The sequence below is a fragment of the Brassica napus genome, chromosome A6 (assembly GCF_020379485.1).
Source record: "Brassica napus cultivar Da-Ae chromosome A6, Da-Ae, whole genome shotgun sequence".
In the NCBI taxonomy this organism is placed as follows: Eukaryota; Viridiplantae; Streptophyta; class Magnoliopsida; order Brassicales; family Brassicaceae; genus Brassica; species Brassica napus.
Genome location: NC_063439.1, coordinates 26,389,182 through 26,399,588, shown reverse-complemented (window position 1 = coordinate 26,399,588; position 10,407 = coordinate 26,389,182). Strand labels below are relative to the sequence as shown.

At 36.7% G+C, this 10,407-nt stretch overlaps 1 protein-coding gene across 4 annotated transcripts; it reads right to left on the bottom strand.

Annotated features, from left to right (window-relative positions):
* Positions 1-3,273: 3,273 nt before the first annotated feature.
* Positions 3,274-8,808, bottom strand: LOC106431570 (histidine kinase 4). Of its 4 annotated transcripts, none has more exons than XM_048781301.1 (8): positions 8,550-8,808; positions 7,463-7,950; positions 7,018-7,254; positions 6,094-6,951; positions 5,908-6,006; positions 4,733-5,427; positions 4,156-4,659; positions 3,274-3,745 (listed from the first exon to the last, which is right to left on the bottom strand). In XM_048781301.1, exons 1-8 carry the CDS (start codon positions 8,581-8,583, stop codon positions 3,502-3,504), a joined length of 3,159 nt encoding a protein of 1,052 aa, XP_048637258.1. In that variant the 5' UTR covers positions 8,584-8,808; the 3' UTR covers positions 3,274-3,501. The 4 variants fall into 4 exon arrangements, with proteins under 4 accessions (XP_048637258.1, XP_048637257.1, XP_048637259.1 ...); XM_048781300.1 differs by having other exon boundaries at positions 7,463-7,955; positions 8,550-8,744; XM_048781302.1 differs by lacking the exon at positions 8,550-8,808 and adding an exon at positions 8,052-8,380 and having other exon boundaries at positions 7,463-7,955.
* Between the last annotated feature and the right edge of the window lie 1,599 nt (positions 8,809-10,407).

Here is a 10,407-nt window from a genome sequence, read left to right as displayed (position 1 = left end):
TGCCGTCCCATTTGCAAGGGTCAGGGTCCGACCAGTGGACGTCTGATGTGAGATTCAGGTAGGATTTGATGGATTGCATGATCGTCGCATCGTCCTGAGAAGCGGCGAAATTGAGGAGGGAGAGGAGGAGACAGAGGAGGAAAATATGAGAGCTGGTCATTTTCGTCGGGAAGAGTGAAACTGACTACTCAGAGAGATAGAGAAAGAGAGTATTGTGTGTGGACTACTCGAAAAGAAAGAAAGTGTTTGTTCAGAAGGGAGAAACTGCTCTATTAATAATTTTGATAAAACAGTATAAAATGGAGAAAATATTCATAGTCAAAACAAATGAGATTATCTGCTATCTTAATGTTTATATATATCCTATGTTAATGTTTGTATATATCCTGAATGATCATATTTTAAATAAGAAGATCGAAACTATTGACTTGATTGAATGCAAATTTGGTAACTCTCTGACCACTTCTATGGTAAGAAGGAAACATATAAAAAATCTACACATCAAGATGAGAAAAAATGATATGGTCTTTGATTTATTATTTTCTTATCTATATCTCATTTTTATGTTTGATAAATATTACAAACTATAAAATATAATACATACCATTTTATAACTGATAATTTTACATGTCTTATGAAAATTCACGTACGATTGTATCATATCTGACAATTTTTGTTTGTATTTCTATTATTAAATTTTTCGGCTCCAACTAATAATTAAGGATAGAAATACTACCATATTTTTTAGGTAATTTATTTCATATTTTACGGTATCTAATTTTCTAAAATTTACTTTGCTTAAAAGTATGATTTCCATAAATTACTCATTGTATTGAAATGTCGGTTGTATTGTATTCGCTGATACAAAAATACAAATACGTACAGCATTAAAATAATTGAAAATATAATTTTATTAAATATAGTATGATTATAAAAGGTTTTTGTGGTCAGCTATATATATGTTTTATATATATATAAACTCACATATATTACTATAAATAAAGACAAGTAGTTGAAGAAAAGTATCTCACACTAACACCCGTCGTATTATACGCACCAACCGTACAAATTTATTTCACGAAAATATGAAATGGTAGATCGAAGACCTTTATTTATGTCTACAAGAAAAATGGTAAAGACTACGTGACAACAACTAGTTTGCAGCGTTTACGGTGGATACATCAACCAACACCTGTTTCACTTCTTTATCACTAACAACTTCAATGAATATAAAAGTATAAATTATTTGTCACTGAAGTTTAGAAATGTTGTTTTCTTGTGTTTAGTAGATACTTCTAAACTTATAAATCTACTAAGATAAAATTGCAGGCAAAGACAATGAGGAAACACCAGATATTGTAGTATCGAGGCAAAGACAATGAGGAAACGCCAGAACTTGGTTCACAATCACATTCTTGCACATCAATAACTCCACATGATGATAAACCAAGTTCCAAAGACAGTCACTTGTAAAGCAGTTTCAGTCTATATCACTCAAATGAATGTTTTCCTTCATCTTATAGCTATGCCAAACAATCTTGTAAATCCAAAAGACCCTTCAAAAAACTTGTACTTTTCAAGACACACTCGATCGCATCAGTCAGATTTGACCAACTGATCAGTTGTTATTAGGCTACTCCGTTTTATCACATCTCCATTAGGAATTACTTTAACACAACAAATGTTTTATGCAACCAACTTAAATTCTCCAATCCTTTTGCTAACAACAGAACTATCTTGAAAATACCGAGTCTGAACACGACATAGCCACAAGAGAAAGAACTTGATACATAGCAAGCATAACTATAGTTAACCTTGAGTCTTCACGACTAGAAGATCATACACATGGCTGATTTTTTTCCTTCCTTGGCTTAATGACTTATTTCGCCAAATATATAGAAGGTTTCTAAAAGCTACTATAACACGGACTGGTTCATTGTACTAATCAGTCTATTCAATCAACTTTCTGTGAGATTTCTCCACTGAGAAAAGTTGTTCTAGATCACAAGACTTAGACACTAAACCAGATTTCTAACAACTTTTCTTTAGAGTCCACTTGATTTAATTTTAAGATGAATGTTCAATTTATTCATAAAAAAGCTGTATGTGCATTAAGTGCAACTTGTTTTAGAGTTTTTTAATAGAACATTGCATCATGAAACTAATTTTGAGTGCTAAACCAAAAAAAGAAAAGGAAACCAGCCAGATTCCCTCCTTTCTTGCTACGCAAACTACTCTTGTTTGCAACAATAATTATTTCTGCTCTACTAGACGTCTCTGCAAAACCTGCAACCAAACTATAATATCCCGCGTTGTGATATATAAAAAGGCTTAAGAGAATTGATTTGAGTACCTATATTACCAAAGTTGACTTACATTTTCCGTCACACATCCGTTTAGAACCTTAGAGTTAAGCATGTTTGGGCTTAAGTAGTGAAAGGATAGGTGACCTATCGGGAAGTGGTTCGTGATACTGTACAAGTAAGGCCAAAACACGGAAAAAGGTCGGGTGGTGATTGTAGGATAAGTAAACAATGATTTCAGGCTTTGGAAAAAATTAACAGACCGATCGCTGGAACGGAATGGGGTCCATGGGCCGAGAGAGCGGACGTGGATGGTCCATTAGTTGTGGGCGGTCGGGACGTTATAAGTGGTATCAGAGCTGGTTAGCTATCTCAGTTCTGACTTGAGAGGCGTCTTGAGACATATCGTAGGGTGCAGACATTGCGTTCTTTGAGAGGGGGTGAATTGTAACATCCCAAGTTGTAATATGTAGAAAGGCTTAAGAGAATTGATTTGGCTACGTATATCACCAAAATTGACTTACCTTTTCCGTCACACATCCGTTTAAAACTCTAGAGTTAAGCGTGTTTGGGAAGGAGTAGTGAAAGATAGGTGACGTATCGGGAAGTGATTCGCGATACCGTGCAAGTGATGCCAAAGCACGGGAAAAAATTGAGTGGTGATTGCAGAGTCAGTAAACAATGATTTTAGCCTTTGGAAAAAATTAACGGACCGATCGCTGAAACGAGATGGGATCTACGGACCGAGAGAGCAGGTGTGGATGGCCCATTAGCTATGGGCGGTCGGGGTGTTATACAAACTCTGTCCAAGTGTTCTATCAGTATCACATGACTCTTCTCCTCAAGCTAATTTAATGGCAGAGTTCTATCAACATTATGCAGTTCCCCATCGATGATCTTTTGTCTGGGTGAGTTGGCGGGAGCACGACGTCTAAGTCTCCCACCTAATAAAGACGTTTGTTGTACTATATCGAATGAATCGATATTTATTAGTATGTCTTAAAATAAAATAAAAAACAGAAGGATTGGGTACAAATCGAACTCCGGTAAGGATTAATATCAACACCTGAACCGTCGTTTCACAAACATTACTATTACTGGTCAAAAGCAAACTTTCAAAATCTCCGAGCCCTATATGTACACACGAACCAACCATGTTGCATGTTTCTTTTCCTGACACGATGTTTCTTCTTCTTCTTCAACTTTGGCTACATGATGAATCTGAGATTGGGTTAGCTTTGAATGATTTGGCAACAGACTTGTAGAGATTCTCTTCTTCAAATGGTTTAGAGACATAACCATCCATTCCACTTTTCAGACACTCCTCGTATGTCGCGTGGATCACATCAGCTGTCATGGCTAGAATCGGTAAATGCCATTCCAGCTTCGTCTTCTCTTTAGCTTCCTTCTCCATCATCCTTATCTGACGAGTCGCTTCAAACCTGAGAGAACAAAACCAGAACGTAAACCAAGTAGTACAAGACCAAACCTAATGAGTTTAAGTAGGGCTGGGATTTTGAACCGAACTAAACCGAACCAAAAAAGTTAGGAGTTTGGTTCGATTTTGTAGGTTTGAAAAGGTTTGGTTTGGCAATCGGTTACTTTGGTTTTCTTTAAAAAAAAATAACCAAACAATATCAAAAACCCAAATCGAACCAACCGAACTTATCCGAAATTTTAACAAAATTAATCAAAATATAAACCCAAATCAAAAACCTATGTACGATTTTCAAAACCAAACTAACCGAATACCGAACCAAACTTTATTTTGGATTAATTCGGTAAGATTTATGTTGAGCCGAACTAACCAAAAATCAAGCTACGGAACAGGAGGCCAAGTTTAAAGGCTTACCCGTCCATCTGTGGCATTTGAATATCCATGAAGCAAGCATCGAAACTGTGTGGAATCTGAAGCAAACCCAAAGCAACTTGACCACTCTCTGCACACACCACCTCTGCTCCAAACTTCTTCAGAGCTCCTGCAGCTACTCTCCTGTTCACCATATTATCATCAACCACCAGAATCTTCTTCCCTGTAAGCAAACTCTTGAGCGTTGCTGGTGATGATCCCTCAGGATGCTGCTGTCTCGCCTTTCTCAGCTCGAGAACTTGCTGTAAACACGCGCCGATCATGCTTGCTCTCAACGGCTTCATTATCACCGTATCAGCAAACCCTGCGGATTTAGCTCTGTCGAACTCTGAGTTGGTGATGTTCGTTGCGAATAGAGCGAGTTTCGGTGTCTTGTGATGCACGTTTCCGTTGGTTCTTGAGTTCATCTGACGTATCTCCGCGTCTATATCTTCGGTTGATATCCATGAATCTTTCTCCACCAAGATCATATCCAGTTTCGTTGTTCTGCAAAAAAAAAAAGATTAAATCATCAGATGGAACCAACAGAAATCAAAAGAGATTTAAACCTTTTACTTACCCTGAAGGAAGAGGAGAACCGTTTCTTCCAGACGCAGTAGAAACAGCGGTTCTGAGACTTGTCATGACATCAACACTGATCCCAAGTCTCTTCATATGATACCTAGTCACCGCAGCTCGAACAGGCTTAGCATCAACAACAATAGCTCTCATCCCTCTAAAACTAGAAGGCAGATTCTCAACCGTAGGCTTCTTCAGACTACATTTATCACACCTCTCAAACACAGCAGTGAACCAAAACGTGCTACCAACGCGAGGCCTGCTCACGAAACTTATCTGACCGCGCATAAGCTCGACAAGACACTTGCTTATACTCAAACCAATCCCAGTACCTCCGTAGGTTCTCGAAGTGGAGCTATCCGCTTGCATAAACGGCATGAAGACACGTCCTTGCGCGGTTAAAGGGATCCCAATGCCTGTGTCTTCGATAGAAACCATAAGCCTGACGTTACTGGAAGCTTCGAACTCTGATGATGTCAACAGCTCCTCCGACGAGAGTAAGTGTTTGAATGAGTCCCAGCTGTTTCGACCGTCAGCAGCTTCGTAGCCGCTCAGTGTGTTGTAACTTGAAGGTTTGGAAGCGGCGGTTATGTCTTCAGAGGCTACTCCTCCGTTTAGTGCGGGTTTGGATTCAGCTCCGTCTTTTGATTGTTCCGCCAGATGGACTTTGACAAAGATATGTCCTTTCTCTGTGAACTGTGTCAAAAAAGACAAGATCTTGATCAAACAACAATCTACTTCCCACAGGGGGACAAGAATAAGGCAGGGATTTTAAATTAGACCGAACCAAAATTAATTTTGGTTAGGAGTTTGGTTCGTTTTTGTAGGTTATTTACAAAAGTTTGGTTTTAGGTTCGGCAATCAGTTATTTTGGTTTACTTAAAAAAATTAAGAAAATTACAACCAAACCATACCAAAAATCTGAACTAAACTAACCAAATTTTAAACCGAACTAACTGAAATTAACCAAACTTATTCAAATTTTAACAAAATTAAACCAAAATATAACCGAAATCATAAATTTCAGTATACTTTTCAAAAACCAAACTAACCAAATATCGAACCGAACTTTATTTTGGATTAATTCGTTAATATTTGTGTTGAACCAAACTATCCGAAAACTGAACTACCGGAACCAGCAGGCCTAGACAAGAACATAGGAGGAAAGGAACTAACTTTAACAGAGTTTCCGACAAGGTTTATGATGATCTGTCTGAATCTCCCTGAATCTCCTTTGACTATCTCAGGTACCTTGTCTGAAACGAAAACCGCAAGCTGCCAAAAAATTCAAACAAAATTCAAGAAGTTAGTAAGTAGCAGCTAACTACTACAAAAAGAGCTTTTCTTTAAACATTCTTTTACCTCAATGCCTTTGTTCCTTGACTCCTCAGAGAAGAGAGAAAGAACATCATCTAATATCGAACGTATATCAAAAGGCACAGACTCCAACTCCAGCTTCCCAGCTTCGATCTTGGCACGATCAAGAACCTCGTTTATCAACGCAATCAAAGCTTTACCACAAACCTGCGCGGTCTGAGCGTAATCTCTCTGCGTAGAGCTAAGCTCCGTATCAAGAAGCATAGCAAGCATTCCAAGAATCCCATTCATCGGCGTCCTTATCTCGTGAGAGACGGTCGCAAGAAACTGCGATTTAGCCACGTCAGCAGCTTCTGCTCGGACCTTGAGCTCTTGCATCTCATGGAAATCATCTTCAACTTTAACTATATGAACAGCTGCACCGTAGAGTATGTAACCAACCAAGAAGCCAATAGCAAAGAACAACGGCACGGTCGTGAGTACGTTCAACGGTATAGGCGCCTTCTGGAGGTACCTACAGATCATCTTATGCTTCCTGAAAGGGTCTCCAAAATCAAGCTTGCTCTCGTGGTAGAGAGACGTGTCGCCTTCTTCGTCTTGGTTCCCGTACATGACGAGAGGATCCGACGCGTTGGTGATGTCATACACATGCACTACTATCGCCTGGTTGCCAGCGAGCTGACCGAGTAGATTCTCAACGAGTGACTCAACGTCAAACGCGCCGCCGAGGTACCCTGCGGTGGCTGCTATACGCTCTTGGACGGTGGGGTTTTTAGGAAGAGAGGCTTTGTACACAGGGAAGGTTAACACAACTCCTAGATGGTGAGAAGCCAGTAGTCTAAAAGGGCTTGTTAAGACAGCTTTCCCTGTCTCTCTAGCTCTCAGAATGTTCTCTCTATCCTCCTGTAAGCAAAAGTTTTCAGAACCAAGATAATCCAAAAACAAAGAAGTATCTGTAATAAATATTACCTCTCCTGACATCATGTCTAGTGACTCGAGGTAAGAGACACTGTCTTGAGAGAAGATGACGGGAGCATACTCGTCCCTCACAGGTGAAGGCTCTCCTGTGTCCATTGTCTTTATAACCCAATTGTGCTGACTCTCAAACATCTCCCTCTCAGCATTCACAACCTTTTCAGCGTAAGCCACTCCACTTAGCAACGGTCTCTCAAATGCTGTTCTCGCTGTATAGTCAGCAAATGTCCCCTGCAATTATTTTTTTTTTGAATGAATGTTAAATTTATTCGATTCAAAACATTTTTTACAATGAATGTAAAACTCTAATTCATAAACAGAACTAGACTAGTAATTAAAAAAATTTCAAGAAAAGTCAACTATTCAATTATAAATCAAATATGAACAAATCTTGATCTTTTTCTCTAAAGCTTTAACCTTTAATAAGGCAGACACTAACCTGATCAATTGCAGATGGATTCTTGTGGTAATGAAACGTTGAGACAAGAATAGCCAAAGCGTGAACATGGTTAACACTAACACTAAACTGATCCTGCAACATCCTGGCTCTCTGATCACACATACTAACCAAAACCTCTTCTCTTCTGACCTTGCTAGTATCATCCATCCACTGGTAAATCCCTCTGCTTATAAACCCGACAATGATTGTCCACAGAATCAAACCCTTTGGTAACAAAGCTCTGTGTTCCTGTATGAAAGTCGACCCCTTTTTGTTACCCACTTGTTCGTTATTATTACCGTTGTTCATCTTCACCGCCACTGAATGCTGCATCTTGGCGAAACCCATCAACCCAGACCGCCAAAAATCGATTTTTCTGGGCTTTTGTGACGAATCTTTAGCGCCCAGATGGTAAAAATCGCTGCTTTGGGTTGTTGTTGTTGGCTCCTTCTCTTCAGGATTTGGGTTGTTGAGTGCCCAGTTCATATCTGAGCTACAAAAACAATGGAGAGACAGAGGAATGTTAGTGTGTGTGAGTAATGCATTCATATAAGTAACAAGCATGCCTAGTGGTATGATTAGAGCTTACCATAAACATTGTTTTGCGTGTTTATCAATACATTAACAAAGCAAAAAACCAAAAAGAGAGGTTTGGCAAATTCAAGAAACTTTTTCTCAACGCATGGGACTAGTCTCAAAAGAAGGAACTTTGCTCAGTTTCCGAAGGTTTGCTACAGAGGAGAGAATTAGTTTAAAATAAATTAAAGAAATGGGGGTTTCGGTTAATTAATTGTCAGAGGAATGATTAAACAAGACACTAATCATAAGGTTCTTTACAGGCGTGAAATGTTTAGTTGATGTTTCTTCTCGGAACAAGTTCACAGCTATGTTCACTGTCTTAAATAATCCACACAAACAAAAAAACAAAGCTTTGACCAAACAAAGAACACACAACAGCAGAAAAACAACGAAGCATAATAAAAAATAAATAAAAGCCGAAATTTTCGAGAGGCGCACATGGAAGAGAAAGGACAAAGAGTTGCTGAAATTTTTTTAATTAACAGAAAAATAATTGATTTTTGGTTACCTGTGATGAGTTGTGAAAGGATTGAACATTGCATTATTAAACCTTAAAGCTCTTCTTCATGACTCAAAAAACATATTCAAATGTATTCCATTTCTACCTCTTCTTGTTCTTCTTCTTTCCTCTTTCTTCTTATCTTTTTTTTTTTTTGTATATAGTTTTTCTTTCTTTGGGGGAGATTTGTTGCTTTTAAAAGTAAAAAAAAATGAATCGAATTTTATAGATTTTTCGACAGATACGTTTCTCTCTCTCTCTCTGCGTCTATATCAGTTGTTTTACTCTGAACTCCTTTTTCAATTTTTATTTTTCTTATGTCTCTGTAGCTCTCCTTTAACTTGAGTCCAACTTTGAAGAAGAAAAGTTTTGAACTTTTTTCTTAATGGCTCATGATTTGATCCAACAAAAGCCATATCTCCTCAAAAAATTATGTAGGTGAATGGAATTAATTATTGTGACACTGGACTTGTCTTATTAATTACACTCTATTTTTGTATAACTATTACTAGCTAACTGTTTTCTTGGTTCTATCAGGATTAATCAACAATAATTTTGAAAAAAACTCAAAAAATAAACTATAAACATATCTCTTAACATTTTGTCTAAAGTTTTCATGAAATTAATTAAACAGTTGCTGTCTTCACACTAATTATCTTTTCTCATGACAAGGATTACATTATATATTATTTTGTGTAATAAAGCACAGTTATCTAAAAAAAAAGGAAGTTTTTCCCTCTGAAAATAGAAATTTGTACGAGTCGCTATCGCATATCTTGATGATAATGACATCGCGACAAAGCGCAGATCTGGCCCCAGAGGCATTTTCTTGATACAACATGGTAGCCGCGTAATGACAATGCTACCCCTGTCCCTCCTTCGTATAATGGGCCTGACTTTAAGCCCACATTAAAGCCACGTGTAATCTTTAAACAGTGCATCAAATGCATGAGTTTTTGGTGCAAAGTTGTGTGTATGATTTTAAAAAGTGAACAAATTTCTTTGTAAATCATCAATCACATGATATTATTTTAATATATGTAAATTACAAAGAAGTTTGACGCACATTTTAGTAAAGTACGTATATTTGTATATTGGTACATGATTCAGCTATATGTTGACTAATTAATGCTCCAAAAAAGAAATACGATGTGTGAATAAACAACGTTTTGGGGGTTTTTTCCATCGACAAGCATCGTCTGAGACCTAACAGGAACCTCCCAAAATAGAACAGTGTGTAAATATATCATATCTAGTCAATGCATTGCTTATCTGCGTTTGAAAACTGAGAAATGGAATGATGAAAATAGTTCTTCTTGATGTATTAATAATTGTAGTAGTAAAAAAAAATTGTAGTAGTATGTTTCTCCAAAAAAAATTGGAATTGTACGGTTTATCCAGGGAAGTGTCTTCTAAAAAATGATGGATTTGGAATTTACAGTAAAAAACTCTATTAATTAATAGTGTTGAAACTATGATATTTTATTAATTTATGGAGTTATTAATTTATAAAAGTTTCATTTATTATATTTCTCTATATTAGAATATATTTTTATAAATTAAAAATTACTTGAATTTACTGCATATACATTAACTAAATTTTAAAAATTTAACTTTCAAATTTTTTTCTATATTATTTGGTGTATTTGAAATATATTTTACAGAATTTAAATGTGATTTGAGATATAAGTTTACTAATATTATTAAAATATTGAGAAAGTATAAATATGATCCATTGTAAATATAAAACAACTAATACAATGTTTTGGTAATACTTATATAGATTATAAATTATTAATTCATGATTTTGATGGAGTTCTATATCTATATAAGATTTTATTTAAAATGTTATCTTATTATCATATCA